Raw genomic sequence first — 22,190 nt, 5'->3', positions numbered from 1 at the left:
TATTACACTTGAAAGTAAACATGGCACCCTCACCAGATGATCTTTTCCTGTAGCTGTGATTAAAGGACATCATGTCTGCCTGAATAAGGAACGGAGTAGCAGAATTCTGATGTCACTGCTATGAAGCAGAGAAACACAAAGGGTGAAATAGAAAATCCATTATCTTAGGCATATAGTTCCACAATGTTAGTGGTAATTTATATGATAATAGAGGTTCTTCCACATTTCTGTATATGCTCTTCCACTTCCTCTCCCTTCCAGATATCACATCTCTCCTCCAAATAGGGAGGAATTAACAGTCTCATTAAGCACTGATTCCCAAGAAGAGATATGGATTGTTAATGGAGACAATCATCTTAAGCCCTCACTTTGGACACTTGAGTGCAGGAAGCAGATGCCCCTGCAATTATAAGCTCTTAGGGGCCAACCTGGGGGAATCTGGGAGCATAAAGTGGAGTCAAAGGAAGGAACTGAGAAACAAAGAGGAAACTCTCACATCACTCGTAAGGGGTGCCTCCAGCGGTCATACATTCAATCTGCAGATGGCTTCCTTGCTGAACAATCAAAAAAACAATTGGAAAAAGGCAACGAGCAGACGACAAAGCTGGCGGATTACCTACACATACTAAATACAACTCTCTAAAGAGCTGCAGAAGGATTTCATGAGATGGACTACCTAGCAGATGAAATTCAGAACAGGTATGGTAAAACTGAGTTCATAGAAAACAAGTTTACATACCTATTTCTGCAATGAAAATGTAAGAAATCATTAGAAAAGAAATAGAGAACAAAGCCATCATTACAGTACTATGTAACAACTAGACAAAATCATGAGGAAAATCTGTTGAAGATTATTAATACACAGAAATTGTCTGTAGTAATGACAGAGACACCTGAACCACAGAGAAAGTACAAAATCAGAGGCCAGCTTCACTACAAGCATCAAGTCTTCCTCAGCAAGCAAGAGTCATTCCTTTGAGTGGTGGGACTAGGGTGGTTAGCATTATGGGCTTCCAATTGCCCTCAGAATTTGAACCTATTAACTGGCATCCAGTCAGCTGACCGGTGCACTGCTATCCTTTTCCTAACAGACTGCTGGTACAGTACAGTTCACATGCCAGAGCTTGCCTCATCCCTTACACTGGGACAAAAGAGAAGGGAAAAGTGCAAATCCCTTTTCCCCTCTTTCCAATTAAGAGATAGCGAGTTTCAGCTAGGCCTTTTGGGTCTAAGCTGCTAAAAGACAGCCTTACCTTCACTGGCTTTGCCCAGTCACCTTAACAAAGTCAGCACCAACAGGCCTATTGCTCACACGCTCCAAGCTGAACTTAAGATTATGAGTTCAACTGCTCATATGAGCATATTCCTGTCAGTTAAATGTAAATCACACATACATTAATGAAAAGAACAGAAGAGTTGAGGGTGAATCTTTTCCACATCAAATGCTCAAACTAAGCAAGCACGCTCACAGCTGGAGTGGGAAGATAGCGTCAATATTTTAAATTTCAGAAACTAACTTTTGCAAATATAACTGTGATAATGGTACCTGCAAATACCATTTAGAAACAGTTTTTACTCGTTAAGATTGCACACAAGCCTGAAAATTTTGGTGCGCTACTTTGTTGACCATCTCATATCAAATATTGCTACAAACATTGGCAAGACAGAGGCCTTAAACGTAGATGAGAAATACTAACACTGTTGGTCAAGTAAGTCCTCATTACTACTGCAGACAGCAAGATCTTTCACTCCCAAATTTACAGGTTTTAAAAGGACAGTCATCTTGCAACTTACTGTATATAACAGATCTTCTGGAGTTACAGGGCTAATGAAAATAGTACGAAGACATCGCAAGCAAGCTTCAATAAACTTCAGATCTGGTGACAGCAATCCTACAAATACAAACAAAAACTCCTATTCAGCTTCATTATCTTCATTTATTCGAGTACTTTAGGAACATTCATTAACATAGATCCATTAAGTGGAAAGTACCTTGCAATAAGGCTGGGATAATATGGCAGTCTAGTAGGGATTTGACATTATTCTCTGTACCCATTGCGAGGCTTCCAAGGACCACGGCACATTCTGTTCTCAGTTCTGTGCTGGAGGTTTCTTGCTGAAGTAAATACAGCAACCTGGAAATAGAATTATTTATAAAGATAAATTCAGATTAAAGAGAACTTCTACATATGGAAAAAAAAAATTATCTGAATCCTGCTATGTAAAGAAGATGAAGGCTGAACTAAAGAGCAAGATGAACACCTTAGTCATGAGACCCTTTTTACACTGTGTGTTCCTACACAGGTTTTACTTGCTGTTATGGTACAGAGATATCACACTGGTGGTTCAGGTTTTTTTGTCCCCTAAAAAATGCAGTGTCACAGTACTAATATCCCAGACGAGGTCTTTCAGGATACCAGGAAGACTGCAAATTTCAATTAAAGGAAACGAGTCTGCAGTTTGACGTCAACGGGAAAGGGAACCTCAAGAATCTCCCCTAACACCTAGGGACATTATTGCCTAGATGATGATCTTTGGCAGTGACTTCTTCTGGGTCCAGGTTCATATTAAATGCCATCATTAAGAATAAGCATGGGGTCCGAGAGTAATCCGAGTTTTGAACACTGAGGAATGATCATATAGAACATAAAGAAAGCACAGTAAAATTTTATATGCAGGAAGGCAGCTGAATTGTAGCTAAACAGGATCACTTCAAGCTTAAAACACATCTTGCCAAACTCATACTTTGGGTCTCAACCAATTTGGATTCTTCATACAGAATCAAGACAGCTAAAAGCCCCTTTGAACATACTTCAGATTACACATGTAGCACCTGAATCACAGCAGAGGTCCCCAATCACTTTCAGTCTAAATCTGAGTCATATAGAGAGTGACCAGATTCCTACTTCACATCAGCAGAGAAGATAATCACTTAAAGATTCACATGGTTTACAAGCTGAAGATGAAAAGTGTTTAACTAAGGACACCCACATTACATACAAGTCTGAGCAAAACCGAAAGAGGTAAGATGACTTAAGCGGACACAGAGATACAATTCTCTCTGTATATGCAACATACACTGTCACTTTTCTAGATTCACTGAGCTAAGACAGAAATATTCTCAATTTAGTAACACACTACCCTATCTAGTTTCAAAAGGTCTCCCGTAAAGCCAGGCAACATACTAAACCCTTCTCTAGGAGCAAAAAGGAGCCACTGCTGAAAGGGAGAGTAGTAGTTACTGAGGTTGACAGATCCCTGAACAAAATACCCCAAAAGCTGACTTCCCCAATTAAAGGCAAGGGAAAAAGTAACCAGAAACACAAAACAAAAATGCAATTTATTTACATGGGAATGGAAAAGGCCAACCAAGGGAATAGCAAGCAGCCCCACAACAGACAGTAACACAGAAGAGTATCTTTTAACACGCATTCCAAGTGTTTTCCACTTACGTAAGGCAAAAATTGCTTCCACTACATTTGAAATCTAAAGTAAAAGGCCACAGACATAACTATGGCATGCCACTGCAAGAAAGGCATGAGATGAAAGGTCTCCTCAATACCTATAAGCAGCCTCAATACCTATGAGCAGCACGTTCTTTACATAAAATTCATTCTATCCCAGGCAGCAGATAATTTCCCAATCTCTTAGAGAAGGAGAACAGCAAAATAATCCCCCACTATTCCCTAAGAATCTATTTAGATGAAAAATTCTGTGATTGCCAATCTGCTTTGCTAAACACAGGTTTGACAGCAGCCAGGAAGCAGAGGTATGTTAGTATCACTCAAAGCATACATGTACCCTTCCTGATTTCACGGTGGAAAAAAGCTCCAAAACATGAACACATACTAAGAAAATGAAATACAGTTTCTCCCTGAACACAAACAAAGCAGTTGAAATGTGGCACAAAATTAATGTGTGAGATGCAAGCAAACCCAAAAGCACAGACATCTTTTCTCCTTTCAACTTTCTTCATATTCAAAGGTTCAGACTGGCATATGTTCAGAATGGCACAGATTTCCAGAGTCATTGATGTTTTCCTTAATCCACTTCTTCCAAAAAACTTACCAAAGGCACCCAGGTTCTTTGTCCCTTGCCATCTGATTATCTGAAAGGCCCCTTATTCCTGATATTTAGAAATCTCTAATTTTTTGTAGAAAGCGATTCCTGACTGATTTACATCCATTTCATATTGCATGGATATTATCCTTTAATTTGTGTATTTCTTCTCATTTCTTATTGACATAATGGTCCTGAGACACTTTGGCCCAGAGTGCCCACATGGCTCAGTGGAGTTGATCTGCTCATCCATTTATCTTCATTGTACCATTGCCTGTAATACTGACAGAGCAAGGTTTGTAAAGAAAACTCAGATTATCAGGTGTTCACACATTAGTTGTACAAACTCACAATTAACCGCACCTGTATAATGACCTTCTGGAAAAGTAACAAAAATCGTACTTACGGCAATTTAATTACATGTTTCTAAAGCTACAAATTCTGGTATGTACCATTTGAACTATCAACTGCACTATGTTCAGGGTAAAGATTAGCGCTGCTTCTGAAAGGCTACAAAATAAGTAAAATACATAGCCAATGTTATGCAAAAGCATCGCAAAGGAAAAAAAACATTCCATTTCTATTCCAAATGCGACAGAATAACCCTGCATCACTGTTACATCTTCACAGACAGCTGGTTTTGTTCTCTGCCGTCCAGATCAGGTAAGGATACACAGGAAGCAGAAACTTCTTTGATCGTGTACAAATGCAATGCAAGTGATCCCAGCTAAAATTCCTCCTTGAAAAGGTGTTACATTTTTTTCTGGACTCTGAGATATATGGAAAGCACACTCTCACCTACTACTCTAACTGTGACATTTGCCAATTATCAAGAAAAATCCATTAATGTAGAAAATAATTTGACATGAATTACCATGAGCAGATTAATTCATTTAGTGGAGTAACCTGTACAGCTGTTCTAACACCAAAGACTTGACATTTCTTGACCCTTTTAACTTACACACATATATTTTGTAAGCTAATGTTGCAGAACACTTCTCAACACGTTCTAACTCTACTACTAGAAACAGTTACGTATCTTCTATAATCTTTATCACTTCATTTCACCATAAAATTTAACACACACAATTTAAAAAGCCGGAAAATTTGACTTTAAAGAATTGGCAATTTAGAAAACTTCAATAAATAACCTGTTCCTTGTAACCAGAAATGTTCAAAGAACTATAGAATTATTTAGGTTGGAAAAAACATTTAATAGAGTCCAACCATTAACCCAGCACTGCCAAGTCCATCACTAAACCATGTCCTGAAGTGCCACATCTAAATATCTTCTAAATATATCCAGGAGTGGCAACTCCACCACCTCCCTAGGCAGCCTGTTCCAGTGCTTAATAACCTTTCAGTGATGAAATTCTTCAGTCTGAACCTCCCCTGGCGCAGCTTGAGGCCATTATCTCTTGTCCTGTTGCTTGTTACGTGGGAGAAGGGGCCAACCCCCACCTCACTACAACCTCCTTTCAGGTATTTGTAGACAGTGATAAGGTCCCCCCTGAGCCTTCTCTCCTCCAGACTAAACCAGTCCCAGTTCCCTCAGCCACTCCTCTTAAGACATATTCTAGAGCCTTCACCAGCTTGGTTACCATCCTTTGAGCATGCTCCAGCACCTCAATGCCATGTCCTAAAACACTTTAAAAAGGTATTTTTTACAAAGTCCAAAAGCACCCTAAATTCTGAAGGTTGTTCTCTTCCAAAGAAATTAATTGCTACTTTCTTTTCCATGAACACTCTGCAGTTGGAACAGATGTTACAGCTATGTTAATGTTAAAGAGTGAAAATGAAACATGCTGACTATATGGTCTTTCTGTGTGTCTAAAATAGAAATCCTTAACTCAGCTTTATAATTAGTTAAGATGAAAATTTAAGTTCAGATTTTACACACAATACATTTTGGAACTATTAATGATATCTTTTCCTAGATCTTTAAAATATGCTTGTTTTTCAGATTAGGTTTTCCACAGAGCTAGATACCCATATTATAACATTTTCTGTGTCCTTCTTTAAAAAGAGAGCACTGATGGCAAGTAACATTGAAAACTAAGTAGTTAAATGACAAACTGTAAAACTACAAAAAATATAGTGAAAAGAACTCATATAATTAATAAAGATGAAACTATCAATTAATAAATTACTGTTAAACATTAAAGACAAAGACCACATCCTTCTATTGTCAAAAGGAACACAGGAATAGCACACTAATGTACATCCTGGACTGGTTTGGGGTTTCCAAGGGTCTAATATAGACAAATTCAGTAAAGATATTTGTAATTCATTCCACCAATGTCAATATTAAGAAGTTAAAAAGGTAAAAAAATGGCACGTTCACGCAAGGGATAAGAGGAAAAGTCATCATTTGGATTTTTGAAATTTAAAAGATATTACTATGGTAATTGTCCACATTTTTTAAGAACATGACATCCCTACTTATCCTGGATCTCTTATATCCAGCATTGCTCCTTAATCAGCCAGACTTATACTAAACCTGCAGAAATACTGGAACAAAGGCTCTGCTAGAACCACCATAACTCAGTTTTGTAGAGCCTGAGTGTTTCAGGAGGAATCAAAAGAACAGGTATTATAAAATAGCAAAAAGGTACTCATGCTCTTATTGACTCAGTTTTCAGCCTGTGATCCCACAGTAAAGCTCATTACAATGAGACACAAAATGAAATAAATGGGAAGATCTTGCAACACCTTCATTAACATTAAGACACTGTTTGAGGCTAAGTAGTTTAAAACACAATATTTGGACTTTTGCAACCTTCTAGAAGGCTTCCCTATGCTATTTTCCTCTACTGCTGATGTAGAATACAATTTCTTCCATTTGTCCCTGCAATTCTAATAACAATTAACTAATTAAGGCTTTTTTCTCAGATGTCAGTAATGGTATCCAGGCAATTGTATCTAAATGAGGTAGGGCAGTAAATCCATACAGAGAGACAATTCTATTAACTCCATGAACGCTTAGAAACCAAAAACAAGGTCAGCTGAAGGCATGATGTATTCTGAACAAGTGACTGGGATTCATCTAGGGAAAGCATAAAGGATTCTACGTGAAGTAGAAAACTTTCCAGGAAAGTAGCTGCTGAAAAAATGGGAACTATCATGGCTTGGCAAGGAAGATTCAAATTCAAATTTGCCTTTCTTTTTAAGACTGAGATTTGGTGCATCCAAGTTGTGCACTGTAAAACAGACTCATACGATTTAGACCTCATCAATCCACTGTGAACACAGACCTCACAGTTAGCTAAAAATAGCAGAAATTTACTCTTTGACATTCCATCCCACTTACAAGTTGTCACAAAAATCTCTGCAGCTTTTAAAACACCTGGGAAGGAGACAAAACTCAGCACTTCATCAAGCCCCATAATCAAGGAAAAAGAGCTCAGGGCTACAGTTCCAAGTTATAGTGCCATGAATCTTGAGATACCTTATATCAAAGTATATGAATAAATAAGAGCTGTAATTCAAATCACGATTATCTGAATATGTATTAATAGTACCCCCACAAAGCAGATGAATGCACTATATGCTGGAATGGTCATGATTTCTTCTTATTCTGCCCTGGAAGATGCTTGTCTTTCAGTCCATTGCCAACAGGCCTGAAAAATATACAATGGAAACATGCAAAGAATATACAGCTGAAAGTACTACTGAGGCATATTCTTTTGTGTTAGCTTACAGAATATTGAATAACAAACAAGTTAATACATAAAGAGGTTGACCTCTGAACACATGGGAAGCCCCAGCTAATACTGATCACAAACTGTGAACTGAAGTATTAGAATAGGTCAAACAGGATAGGACAATTTACAGACTTTATTCAAACTGCCCATTTTAATGCATTCTAAGCATTGGTTTTCAAACAGTGTACAAGAAGCAATCACTGGCCACAGAATTTTCCAATGCAAGAACTAAATATCATTTTGAAAGTACACAGATTAATTTCTGTAAAATATCTGAAATGACAAACAATGTTATGGATTCTTACACATTAGGACTCAAGAATGAGTTATTTTTATGACTGTTAGTCAAACAAATATATCCCAAACTGAGATGTCACATTCTCACTTCTGGACGCAACAACTTAATTCAAAATCTCCAGAAGCTGGAGCCAAAGGGCCTGGGTTAATTCTACTACCAACCTACAAAGCAAAGATAACTGCTTCTGAAGAATTTCATACAAAGCAAACAGTACCTGTAACTTTTATTTTTTAAAGCCAAGTTAAGAAAACTAATGTTAGGACTCTGCTTTGAGCCATACTATTGAAAATGCTCTCACTACTTCAACATCTCTAAAAGAGATAGTAACACTAGCAGTCCCCTTCCATGCGAATTAGAGAGAAAAACCCTTCTGCACTAACACAAGCAGTAGGAAAGAAAGTTGCAAAGAAATCTTTTTCCTTTAGGAACAAAACAAGGAGTCTCAGGTCACAGCTCTAGTAATTTATTCTAATGCTTAATCTTATTTTTGTTCACTTAACTAAATCCAGTGTTGGAGCAGTACAATACCTACTGAGCTGTAAGCTCAGTCTGAATTAAAGAAGAAACAAAACAACATGGAGTAAATAAGGACTATGATCAAGTTTTTCCTCACCTTTCTCTTTAATGATCAATTTCATTTGAAAATAACTCTTGCTACTTTCCATTGAACTATTGCAGTTTGATTCACCTTTTTATAACATGAATGTTTTCATTCAGCATGTAACACTGTGTATCCCAACGTGCTACCAGATCTCTGAAGTTGTTCACATGCAGGCACTTTTAAAGTAACTTGAAGGATATTGAATTTGATACAGTATGGCTTCTTTCTGCTACTAGATAATCTCACATCCAAGTGCATTTACACTGTCTGTATGAGCTAAATTATTCTATTTCCACCTCCAAGAAAACTCTGGAAGCCATTTAGCAAAAATAAAAACATCCTTTATTTGCAGCCATTTATACTAGAATATGTGGGATCAACACATAGCCCCTGAAGCCAAACAGGCTTACATTTCACTAACAATACTCAAAGCTTTTTAACTTACACAGTGAATGACACTGATTCAGTTTAGTATTATTTAAAGTGTGACACAGGCTAAAAGATTTTACTACATCAGTTGCCTTCATCAAAGTAAGACTATTTTTGACATGATACAAGCTTTATAATAGGCATTATATAAAGCAACATCTTCATCCAGTCTTGCTTCAAGCACTCTACCACTCTGCTCAAGACTGATGTAAGTTCACTGTTCATTCCATTTACCTTTGCAAACCATCAACATGCAAACTTCATTCCAAGTCTTCCAGAAGTTACTGTGTGAAAATACTCTTGTGTTAAAACATCAGTGAATCAGCCAGCCTATGAGCACTATCTGAAAAACTACTGTTCATTTAGACCAACTCATTTTAAAAGGCTTTTGAATGAAAATACTAAGGAGTTTTAAAGCATAAAATACACTGTTTCAACTTCCCATTCAGCTGCATTTTGAAATTCTTTACTGTACACAAAACAGCTACACTACACTTTCACTCTGATATCACCATCCTGCACATCAAAGATGATGTAAAGAATTTCTTCTTTACTGTACTGTACTTCTTACAAATTTGATTCTTACAGCTCCTTAGGAACAGATATGAGATATCCTAAAACTACCTTTTATATGAGGTTTTTAAGCTCACACCCCCCCCCCCCCCCCAAAAAAAACAAACCAAAACAAACCACACTTTAAAAGGTGCCATTAGAAGGAGAGCTAATATTAACAACTTTTTTGCTAACAGAAAAGGCACTTAAGCAATACAGGGCTGCTCAGCTTTTAAACAAAACCATCTCTAATGCAATTCTGCTGACTGCAAATATTTGCCTTGACACACATGTACTTCATAGCTGAATTACAATACTTTGTTCTAGTTACATATAACCCTCATGATGAGGGTTATTCCTCATAAAGAAACATATAATTACTTAAACAGGCTCTCACTTGCTTTGAGGAAAAAGCAGGGATAACCACAGGAAGCCTATTAGAGCCTCTGCTCTCCACTTCTTTCACCACTCTAAAAGCAAAGGAAGCCTTTAAAAATATCAGCATTGCAGATGAAGCTCCTTTATGTAAGCACACAAACCACTAGTTTTGGGCACAGATCCCTACCTTATGGAGCACATGACACAAAACCTCCAATTTTAAAGTCAACTGCAGCCAAGAACAGGACAAAGTGTCAGGAAAACAATGGCTCCTCAGGACTTCAGACAGATCACTTTGTTAATGTGCATGACAAACTTAGTAATACTGCGTCCAAAAGTACTGAGTTCTTGACAACTGGTAACATGCCAGAGATCGTGAATGTCTTAAAAGACGTGTGTAACTGATGATGAGTACAATTCTTATTTCCACCACCAGCAGTGGTCATGCAGCTCAAGTTGACCTGAAGACATCACAATTTCTGCAGTCAGCAAGTCAATTAGGTAGGAACTGAGGATCACAGAACCAGAGCTGTGAGGAATCTTGACAGATCTTCTAGTCACTAACCTTGCTCCAAGGCAAAATTATCAGTCATTAAACTGCTTGCAGTTACTGTCTTGCTTTCAGTACTTCCATTGGTGGAGATTCACCACACACTGCCACCACCAGCAGCCTTTCAGCACTGCAAGGTGTAGGATGTACATACATTTCTCTGCTACTATGGTGCAGTCTCACTCTCTCTGTGCTCTTATGTCCATTTTTCTTTTTAACTTAACAGAACAATGCTTTTTTTGTGAAAACTTTTGTTAAGTTTTTTTGTGATTACTGAGCTGAAGCAGTTTTCAGCGCAGCAACACTAACATCACCACAAGTGGTGGCAGGATACGATCAGAAGCAGAGAAGGATGGTTCTGTGAGAAGAGACCTGTGAAATCAACTTGGCTTTTCACCTGCACCTTTACATAACACTGCCTAGGTCAGAGCCACCAAAGGCAGCTTCATTAGCATAACAAAGTCCTAATCCCAAGGCAACAGACAGACGAGATGCACAAAAGATGCACTTCCACCAACAGAAGTTTTCACAAGAAAGGAATTGCTACCCAGCGCTGAGAGATGAGGAACAGGATTACTCCAGAAATACTAATTTTAGAGAAGACACCAAAGCAAAAATAAACAAAAAAGCTCAAAACACAGGCATGAAGCTTGAAGGCTCATTTGAACCTAAATCATCACCTCAACAGATAATGTTTAGAATGGAAGGTAGCATCAGGACAACAAAGTGCTAGCATGTTGCATATTTGGCAACCCTTCTCTAAGAAATAAACCCCCACTTGCAAAAAAAACGAGCTCCATCTCATGTCCATGCTGTTATCCTTATGGTTTCCCACTGAAACAGAACAAGTTGAAAAGGTGCCCACACTGGAAGGCAAGCTGGAGATCAGAAATGGAGTAGATCCTAGTATTTTCTGGCTTTGGACACAATCTTGCCAATAACTACTTTATAAAGATGTAACAAACTAGGAAGATCAAAATTATTTCCTGTATCACTAAGCACACGAGGTCTCTCTTCTGGAGAAGAGATGATACACAACACATTTTTCTGCAGTTAAGAGAGATCTCGTGCCAAAACAATTCATATAATGATTATTGATAAACCAAAGGCTTTATTAGAACAATCAAGCCAACTCTTTGTCAGAAACATCAGCTTACAGTTTTAGAACAATTTGTTCCCTGCAGTATCAAATGACCAAGGGAAACGTAACAGATTCCTTGCCTTCTGTAAACTGCAGTTTCACTATCCTAAAAAGAGACTTTGATCCCTTTATTGGTAAGCACTTAAAATTTAGGGTAAATAGTTATAACACCCAAACCTCACATGCAAATTTGACATAGGTTTTTTTAGGCTGAAATTTATGCCTTTTCTTTTTGTTCCTCCAAGCTTGATTTCTGAACACTGTCTATTCCTGTTAGAACCAAAGATCCTACCACACATTTAGACAAGTTATCTGGCATATCAAAGTCCAGCTTATCACCCAAACCACAACAAATAATACTATTGACAGCTTCCTATCTGTCACTTCACTAACATTTCTAGAGCTGCTCTTTTTCTAGGCCTCAGACTAGAAATCTTTCTTCATGTCTGCAGGAGCTACTGCAGGCATGCTTCATCCCCTCAGGCTTAAGAATGCTTCGGGTTTTATTCCCTCTTTAACAAATGGTGCTGCACAGACACATTGACAGGAAGGAGTTGCCATTTCCTTTCCATAAAAGGGGTTCATCTTTCATGATGAGGTTTCTTCTCTCTCCTCCATGTCATAAAAGTAACTGGCTGCTCCCTTTTCCTCATACAAAAGCATGTAGTGAATCTAGAAACCTCCAAAGGTGCAGTTCTTCCTGTATTGAATAAAAATATACTTTTGTGTGTGTGTGTATATATATACGCACACACATATTGTATTTTACTGTATTGAATCCTAGGTTTGTATGATTTGGCAAAACAGGCAACCCTGCAATATTATTCACAGCTAATCAAGAAGAACAATGCCCAGCTACTAAGGATTTTTTACCTTTTCAAAATTATTCATAGTAGAAACTGAAAGATATAAATCATCAGATATAGAAATAGTCACCTGCAGACAATTTAGCAGTCACTCAGGTAACAGAGAATAAAAAAACCCCCAAAAAACCAAAACAAACAAAAAAACCAACCAAAACACAAGTTAAATGTTTCTCATACCAGTTTCCACCATTCATCAGCCCTTCCCACTTCACAATATCAGAACTTTTCCAACAGAAGAACTTATTTTTGGTGGACACCTTAAGACTAGAAACCAGAAAACATTAAAAAAAAAAAATAATCTGCCATCATTGCTAAACCTAATCACATCTGCCTACTAACCTAGGCTGTAGTGAAACCTGATGGCCAAATTTGTTCCCTGAAACTGTTCAGCAGCTTTACTGCCCCAGACACAAACAAGAAAAAACCTTCTTTACCAAAGTTCAGTATCAGGTCCACAGAGCAGGGCATACCTCCCCAAAGGTGTTGTTTTAGAGAATCAGTCTAAAGCCATTTTGGGATAGCACTAGGTTCAATACTGCTCTGCCTAATCCTAACCAGACAGTAATTAAAGAGATTTGCATGACACCAAGCACAACATATATTTGCACAAATACATCTTTCATGCATAATCTTAGCATATAAAGTTATAAATTAAGAAATTAAAGCTTTCATTAAAACCATACCCTCACTCATATGGGGAGGCTTCCTTATACTAGCTAATAATGGATTTTAGAGCGCAATATTCTCAGGCAAGTACTAACACATTTTGTCTGTACAGGAGATGTTCTGTCAAGTAGTCCTACAGTTAAAAGATGGCCAGTCCTTTAGCAGTAGTGTTATAATAGGACACTAATTAAAACAACTTCTTGAGCAAGTGTCTGAATTCAAGGCTAACGCTAAGGAAAAAGTAGACACATCAAGGCAGTTTTTCATTAAATCAGGTTACAGAATCAAAGAGTAGATGATACTGGAAGTGATCTCTGGAGGTCACCTAGATCAATGCTCTGCTCAAAGCAGGGTCAGATAGAGTATTTGGGTAAGTATGTCAGCCATGAAGACAAGCTTTCCAGGACACAAAGTAATAGACATACTTTCTTTGTGTTAAACTAAAATTGTACTTACTATACGCACAAGCCTCTATATTCCTAAATACCCAAACACAGGCAGCTTCTTGCATATCTTTTACATAAACAGTAAGTTAATTGTTTAACTAATAACATTATCTGACATGTGTCTAACTCCAAGAAAAGCTGAAAGCAACAGCGTGTTTTTTCACCCTGTACTCCTGCAACTGCTCTCACAATAGTCAGCACCCCAGCATAAAAGTACTCCATTTGCAAGGGTGTTCTTCTGCTAAGCTCCATGCAGGATCATTAATATCATGGGTCATCTACGAATTTGTAATACCATGCATTTAAAGAATTGTTTGGGGTACTTGTGAGCTATGCAAAACCATCCTGCCTAAGTTTTCTTTTTAAGTCTCAAAACAAAAGTAAGACACACACAAACATTTCAAATTATATCAGTGATACGCAAATTCCTCTACTTACTTATCAGCCCATCAGCTTTAAGTTTTCCAGATTTGCCAGCTAATAATGGACACAAAAATCATCTTTACAGATCCTTTTGCGTTTAATGTAGATACTAGCCTATATAAAATCCTTTTCCTCAGCTGACAGACTGGGATCTAACAGAACTTTCCAGTTAATAGACATCTTATCATCTTAGTGGGTTTCACAGTTGTCAAAGCAGCAGTCTTACTTTCTGTTAAACATTAAAAGAACACTGCCTGGAGGAATTTCAAAAGGAATGTCAAATTTCACAGATGTCCACATGGGTGTGGCCCCAGAAACAACTTAAAACCCCAACAAATTTTTACTACCTTTCACTACCACACAATCTAGCAGTATGCTTCGCAGAACTCAAATTTCAAATGATGGAATGGGTAAGAGTTCATCAGCTGCTCTACACGTCATTTCAAATGTGCTCCAAATAAATAGATAGATAGATAAGTAAATAATTGAATAGATGAAAGCCACAGCAACAGTTAAACAGAATCCCTAATAGATTACTTTGGGAAAGGCGAAAATTAACTGTATAAAGTTTTTTGAGGTGAACCTACCTGGAGATTGGCCTTTAGCTTTTTCAGGAAGAAGTACACTACCATATTATAGCTCCAGACTTAAGCACTTTATAGAATCATAGAATAGCTACGGTTGGAAAGAACCCTAAGATCATCTAGTTCCAACCCCCCTGCCATGGGCAGGGACACCTCACACTAAACCATCTCACCCAAGGCTTCCAACCTGGCCTTGAACACCGCCAGGGATGGAGAATTCACAACCTCCCTGGGCATCCCATTCCCATGCCTTACCACCCTAACAGGAAAGAATTCCCTCCTTACATCCAATCTGAACTTCCCCTGTTTAAGTTTGAACCCATTACCCCTTGTCCTGTCACTACAGTCCCTAATGAAGAGTCCCTCCCCACCATCCCTATAGGCCCCCTTCAGATACTGGAAGGCTGCTATGAGGTCTCCATGCAGTCTTCTCTTCTCCAGGCTGAACAGCCCCAACCTTCTCAGCCTATCTTCATATGAGAGGTGCTCCAGTCCCCTGATTATCCTCGTGGCCCTCCTCTGGACTTGTTCCAACAGTTCCACGGCCTTTTTATGTTGACACCAGAACTGCACACAATACTCCAGGTGAGGTCCCACAAGAGCAGAGTAAAGGGGCAGGATCACCTCCTCTGACCTGCTGGTCACGCTTCTTTTGATGCAGCCCTGGATTTGGTTGGCTTTCTGGGCTGCAAGTGCACACTGCCAGCTCATGTTCAGTTTCTCATCGACCAGCACCCCCAAGTCTTTCTTATGCCTTAAAACTCTGGAGAACAATCAACTGGAAGTTAGAAAATCATTTTGTTAAATGACAAGAATGTTTTAATGTTTTTTGTTATAGGACTTGGATGGTAAAGTTGAAGATCTGATTTAAAAACCTCTGTATTCATTTTGGAGCAAAGGAGTAACTGAAGCTCTTAATGAGAAACTAGCTCTGAAGTGAATTAGACTTTAAATATTAAACTCTCAGTAATAATTAGATAGTCAATAACTTGATTCAGTGAACATTTGTGATGTAATAGCACAGGTCAGAGCTTTAACAGGCAACCACAACACACAGGAAGACAAAGCTTTGTTCTGATGACTGGAACTTAATACTGTCTTCTCTACACTCTGCCACCCGCCAGATGAAGGGAGGAAATATGTCACCAGCTTGAAAGGGCCAACTGTTGACTGTGTAACCAACCACTGAATGCCATCTCTTTCAGGGTACCAGAAAGTAGTCCGCAGACTTGCAAAACAGTTATCAAGAACTTACTCATGTGTTCATTTCATGGAATGTTCTTCTTTTTCAATTCCACCTCTATAAGCCAGAGGCTTTAGACTGTTTACTGCAGAATTCAGAAAGGGCTGTCAAGCGATAACTTCTGCCTACAACAGAACCTAAACTACTCACTAGCTCAGTGGCCTTAAAATGTAGCTGATGTGCAGCTCATGGGAAAGCTCATAAAGAAGGCCTCAAGGTACCACAGAGCAGGGAGAGAAAAACTACTTAGTTTCAGAAGTTATGTCAAAGAACGGTGAGACTTCTGGGTGGTCCTAGTAACCACTTCTGTGAGTCTCTAGTTCCTTCTGTATTCCTCTATGCCTTATGTGTTACTAAGTGGCAATGAACATGGTGACATTTCTACCCTCTACTACAAACTCCACCACAAAGGGGCTTCAATTACAATTCAGATTATTGGGAGCCAGCAGCACTTCAGATAAACTGCTACTAGAGGGAAGTTGTTTCATTGAATCAGAAGTCCCACCAAGATGACTTCGTAAAAAAAATTTACTTTGAGCTGAGGACTTAATCATCTTCCTGAGATTTAAGAGTCAAGAGCAACTGACAAAAAACTTCAATTACTGATCCTGTATTCTGAAGAGCTTTCTAATTATGTTCATAGGCACAAGAGCAGCAGTATTAAATTGCCAAGTGAATGAGCACACCAACAATTAGTACAGACTTTCTCATTCTCTGCTAGCTGTGATGTAGAGTAGAAGGGTAAAAAAAAAAACCTAGAAAATTGAAGGACAATACAGGTAGTAAACTGTTTTTAGGCAAGGCTATTTTTGGCCTGCCACTGAAGGAACTTGGTATATCATGGCATTAAAATACCCGCTTTCCCCCTGAACTTCAGAAATTTTGTTTTCTGGCACTGCTACTAAAAAAGTTACGGTTTCAAAAAGTAAAATTTTTGCAGTCCTGACAGAGGTGCCCAAGGCCAGCATTTCCTGAGAATGTAAAGGAGTAACTCTCATTCTGTAGCAAGGAAGACATACAGAATATAATTTCTTAAGAAAGAAAACCCACATACAGGTTGTTGCATTTATATTCTTAACATCCAGGACCATGTTTGTACATCCATCTGTACAGTTCATTACAAGTCTTAAGTCCCCCTTCTAGTCCACTGGCCTAGAAATGACAAGAGATTCAGCCATACTACCCTGCCATTTTCTTCCTGTACAGAGATATTCAAAGGACTTTGCATTTCTTTCCGACCAAGTAGCAGTCAGATATTTTAAAATAGGGATATTTCAAACCTACCAGTAGTATTTCACCCAATTTTAACAAGATTCCTAGACTAGTCTCCAAATCCCATATGAATTTGTTCTAATATCTGAACATACTGTTTTCTTTCTCAGTAAGTGACAGAAATCTGAAGGGGTTCTTTGGGTCTAAAGGGTCTCTTCTGAAAGCTTGGTGGAGAAATACTTTGGGAAGAAAAGAGAAGCACGAAATGTGTAAACAAGAAGTTGAGCTACAGGACAAAGCAGCAGTAGAACTCTAACAATCCCCATGCCATTACAGAAAAGACTCAGCTTCCCTTGGGAGACCACAATCTAACACTGTGAAAACTGTTCTCATTAACTTTGCAGAGGAGACTTAAAACACTAGCTTGCTTAACTCCTATTCTTATTGAGGGAAAGGTCTGACTTTGCAATTGGAATTCCAGAGGTTCCCATTCTCTAAGGGCTTCAGTGGCCATTTCACAAATTATAAAGTATCCAAAGCACCAATGAATTCCTACCACTTTGTTAGAGAGAACAACAAAAGCAGTTCTCTAACCTATAATCTAAGCCTGTCAACACCGTGAGGGAATTCTAAAGCTTTCAGAAAGGTACTTGGGAGTAGATGATGATGCCACTTAAGTTTTAGCCAGGGAGAATCAATCCTCTTTTCTCACTATAACCCAGCCAATTTAGCATCATTTACACCTCTAGTCTGAAAAGCCTTGGCATTAGAATTACTTCCATTTGAGGATAACTTGTACTGAAGTGAGGACAAGCATGATAGTTTAACCTTTTAAGATTTTCCAAATCCAGTCATTTATCTGCAGTTACAGATTAACCATATAATTTACCTGGACAGCCAGAAGGCATTAACAGAAAAAGCCCATTTGGATTTTCATTACTGGGCATAGAACAAGTAACAGCAGAAAGCAGGATAACTGAAAGAACATGAAGTCCTACGAAATTTAAGAACAGGCAGATTCTAGATTTGGAAGCTAGAGATCTGTCACTTTTAAAATGGGAACCACAAGAATCAAAAACAGTTGCAAGAATCCCTTAGGGCATGTTAATGAAAAAAAAAAATCCCTTAATCGCTGCATAATGAACAAATGTCCACTTTGATCTTTTCCTCTCATGTGAAGTCTTCTCTGCACCTGTTTATATTTGGTCAAAACAGAAGATAATTCAGCAGGTTTTTTACAGGGGGGTTTCCTCACAGCTAATCCTTAGAGAACTTTAAGGACAAGCCTTAACACAAACTCAATCTGTAAATAAGAAGGTATTTCCTGCAAATAAGACATTTTTAACAAGCCAGAAGCTTTCTGAAGCAGGACAGTTTTGGGACTTAGTTACCATTTAAGCAAACAGATCATAGGGGATCCCATACTCCTAGCACTAGTACATTGCTCCATGTTTTCCTTCTCCATTGCTGCAAATTGTTGGGAGAAAGAAGCCTGGAGGAGAAGAGGTGTGAAATGAAAACTGGAGTGAGCAATGCAGTAGATAAAGTTACCTGTTAAATCTGTACTAGTGGAATCAGGATCCAGAAAACATTAACATCAGCTGAAGCAGTAATTCAGCAATAAAGTATGATCAATGGTTTTTAGTCCACTGAAGCAGGTAGAGAAGACAAGCAAATTATCTCAGATGGCTTTCAGTATTTTTAAATTATTTTTTAACATAACCTTACACATTTTCACTTGTGAACTCACCAGGCAATTGGCTAAAGAACAGGATTAAGATACAACCACTTTCATTCACCATTAATATCCATGTCAGAAATCAGATTTCATTCCTGAGCTGAAAAAGTTTAATAAAAATCACCACGACTTCTTTACAGAATTCTATAAAATTCTAAATTAAAAGCATTACTCAGCAGCTTGTTCTGTAATACATGAGTTCAACATTTCAAGTCTCTCTTACATTAAAGAAAGTATGCAGTCAACTACAAACAAAAGTTAAAGCAAAAAAGTGCCTGTGATCTAAGGATCATTATTCCAGATCTGTTGTGAATCAGTGAAAAGGAGAGTAGCAAAGGACATACCTTGGAACTGCTCCCAAAACAATCAAGTTGGCTTTTTGTTTGTTGTTTCCAATTACAGCATTTTTCATATCTCTGTAAATCCAGAAAGAAAAACAAACCCTGGTAAATTATGCTGAGGTACTGAGGGCTTAAACTATAGAACTTACTATTTCCATGAAGGCTTATCAGGTAGTCTTCCACATGTCCATGCTGCACCTACAGGACTGGGGAGTGCTTTAGGGCAGAGTTTCCACAGCCCACACATAAATACCCCAGAGCTCTGGGATTCTATTACATCCCAGTTTACACGAGTAAGCAAAACCCCAAACTCTCTCACATGCACGCCAGACACTAAGAAGTCTCATTATTGAGGAAAACTAGATATACTGGTTCTTTGTGCCCATATATTGAACTAGACTTCCAAAATAAAACCCCCACTATTGGGCTGGGAAAGCAGGTGTGGGTAATTTGAAGTATTAACTGAATATTCTACTGGGTGCAGGAAAGAACAAGCTGGAAATGAATAAAATTAAGAAAAAAAGGAGGGGGGGAAAAAAAGGAAAAAAAAAGAACTATCACCAGTCTCCAGAGACCAGGCTTTCACTCTCCTCTTCACCACAGGCTTCCTTTAATGAATTTCAGCAGGACACCTAAATATCTGTATGCCAAAATCCCAGGTGTAAAGTGCAAACAAAGACATTTTCCTGTCTTGGTGTTACTACAAGGTTAAATATATTAAAGACGCTCATACTATGGTAAAGGAACAAGGGAAGTATTTTCGGAAGAGGACACGGGGAGCATATACTAAGAAGTTCTGTGAAAATGTGTAATTTGCAACTATGTTGTTCAGAAAACTGCTACTGTATCTTAATAACCACCGCTGCCTTTTAAAGATCTATGAACAACCAGAGCAACTTATGGCCAGGTTCAGAAAAATAAAGATTACACACTTCCAGGAATCTTCCTAGCTGTAGGGATATTTATAAGAGCAGAAAACAAAACCAGTCCAAATTCAGATAATTCTTTATCAACAAGTAACAAAGCAATATTTATTATTATAGTGTTTGTAGTCGCAAAACTGGTAAGTAAATCACTGGCTAACTATGTCCATCATTCAAGTCATTTGAGAGCTTCAGTGATTGCTTTAAGTGAGTATATTTGCCTGCCACTATATCACTCTTTCACCTGTTATCTTCAAATCTTAAGAGATTTAGAGCAGTCTTGTTCTTTAAGATCTATCTGGCCCTGCATGAACACTACATATACCTCAGGTACCCACTGAACATGCCAATTCCACTGCAATAAGAAGTTGTCCCAAGTGTTAAACTCACTCCATTAGAGCTATAAAGAACTCTTTAGCCAAGGCAGCCAATATCTAGACTGGCATAAGCAGAACCTTTATAAACCTCAATTAGTAAAAAGTAATTGCCCGTTCCTCCTGACTTATGTCTCCGCGTGACTCACTTTCCCATTGCAGTTATCCAGCCACAGAATAGTGCTCTAGGAATCTTAAGCAAATGGAAGCTGTCCAAGTTTGGCTAGTGATCTTGCAGCTCCAACAGGTGAGCAGCATTAAAAGCAGCTGAACACTGCAGTTTTACGTATGTCAATGCAGGCAGAGTCAGGAAACCACTTGACTCGTCGAGTGAGCCCTTACTTCAGGGGAATCTGCCTGTACACCACAGCTTAATGCAGCTGAGCATCAGCATAAAATGCTGGACCTTCTGTTGTAGCTACTGTAAGTTTGGTAACTACACCGCAAGACAGGAGGAGAGGAGAAGGAGCAAGATCAGAAGACAGGCTAAGCTGGAAGGAAGCCCAAGAAAGTTTAAGGAATGGACTTGAAACTTCCACTAACCTCAGAAACAGTACCTCAGTGGTTTCTGTGCTGAATGATTGACATGAAAGTATCCTCGTCATTTTGAAAGGCTTTTAAAATACAAGAGACAGTCCCAAACAGTGGCAGAAACAATGATCAGATGTCTCAAAGGAATGGAAACTGTATCAAAAGATGTGCGAGGTTCAGGCACTAAAGTGAGTGCTCAAGCCACTCTTAAGACTTTTAAAAAGGCTACCTCTCCCTGTTATCTGTAAGACACCAGCTCCCAAAGTCATCAGAAAGGCTTCATCATGCCATGCATTCATGAAGGCATCCTGAGAAGCTAAAGAAAAGGCACTTGCCAAGCACTCTGAAGAACTGACAGATTTTGGTGACATTTTTATGGCCGGCTCAAGTGATTTTACACACTATTTTGTGTTATACAAAACAACAAACCCACTACCAAACTTTGGTGACTCCTGCACCAGCTCCACAGTAGAATGGCTTGATAACCTTTCAACCATTTATTATGTCTTAAGTAGGGCCTAGACAATTTGATTGAGACACCCCTTCAGAAGCGGCAGGAACATGGACAACCTCCATAACACTCAAACTCAGAGGTCACAGACCTCATCTGTAAACAATCCAGATGAGTTTCTACATCCTAGTTCACAAAGTTCCTCAGAAAGGTAGACAAGAAATATCACAAGCTTGAGACTTCTGACAAATCCAAAACATGTACATCTGACCACTTCAACTTGCAAACAAGTAAAATACCTTCAAGTTGGTGATTAAAAACTGTCAGAGAAAGACCAGCAAAGATCACCATGTTTGCATGCATTATGCCTTGGCACTCCCAAGTTCCATGCCACACTTATCTCTTCAAATTTGCCTTACAGAAACGAACCTACTCAATAACAAAGAAGCAGGTGGATATGGAAACCAAGAATATCCTTAAAATGCCATAATCCAATGTAGAATAACAGTAGAGGATTCCTCCCCCTCATTCCTGTTTACCATAAAAAAACAATTATGTGATTCCACATTACATTTGAAGGAGATTTCCCTCATCAGGAAGCTAATCTCCTTAAGAATCAAAGAAGTACCAGGTACTGTCCCAGTGTACATGGTCCTTGGTGAATCATGAACCTTGGAAAA

General features: G+C 38.5%; 1 protein-coding gene across 9 annotated transcripts in view; it reads right to left on the bottom strand.

The window, feature by feature from the left end:
* Nucleotides 1-22,190, bottom strand: part of ARMC8 (armadillo repeat containing 8) — a 65,780-nt gene that overhangs the window by 30,822 nt on the left and 12,768 nt on the right. For 8 of the 9 annotated variants that reach the window (XR_008974907.1, XM_057429326.1, XM_057429323.1 and 5 more), the window contains 3 exons: nucleotides 19,235-19,306; nucleotides 1,993-2,135; nucleotides 1,795-1,892 (listed from right to left, as the gene is read on the bottom strand). Coding sequence is in view for 8 of the 9 variants with exons in the window: in XM_057429326.1 (XP_057285309.1) it covers nucleotides 1,795-1,892; nucleotides 1,993-2,135; nucleotides 19,235-19,306 (313 nt within the window). In the remaining variant the exon portion in view is untranslated. The remainder of the gene's footprint in view (nucleotides 1-1,794; nucleotides 1,893-1,992; nucleotides 2,136-19,234; nucleotides 19,307-22,190) is intronic. The other variant, XM_057429325.1, reaches the window with a different exon arrangement.

Source organism: Pezoporus wallicus, unplaced genomic scaffold (assembly GCF_028554395.1).
Source record: "Pezoporus wallicus isolate ANWC-B61680 ecotype Strahan unplaced genomic scaffold, APGP_CSIRO_Pwel_v1 contig_593, whole genome shotgun sequence".
Taxonomy (NCBI): Eukaryota; Metazoa; Chordata; class Aves; order Psittaciformes; family Psittacidae; genus Pezoporus; species Pezoporus wallicus.
The sequence above is the reverse complement of the archived record's forward strand: the minus strand, read 5'-3'. Positions and strand labels throughout refer to the sequence as shown.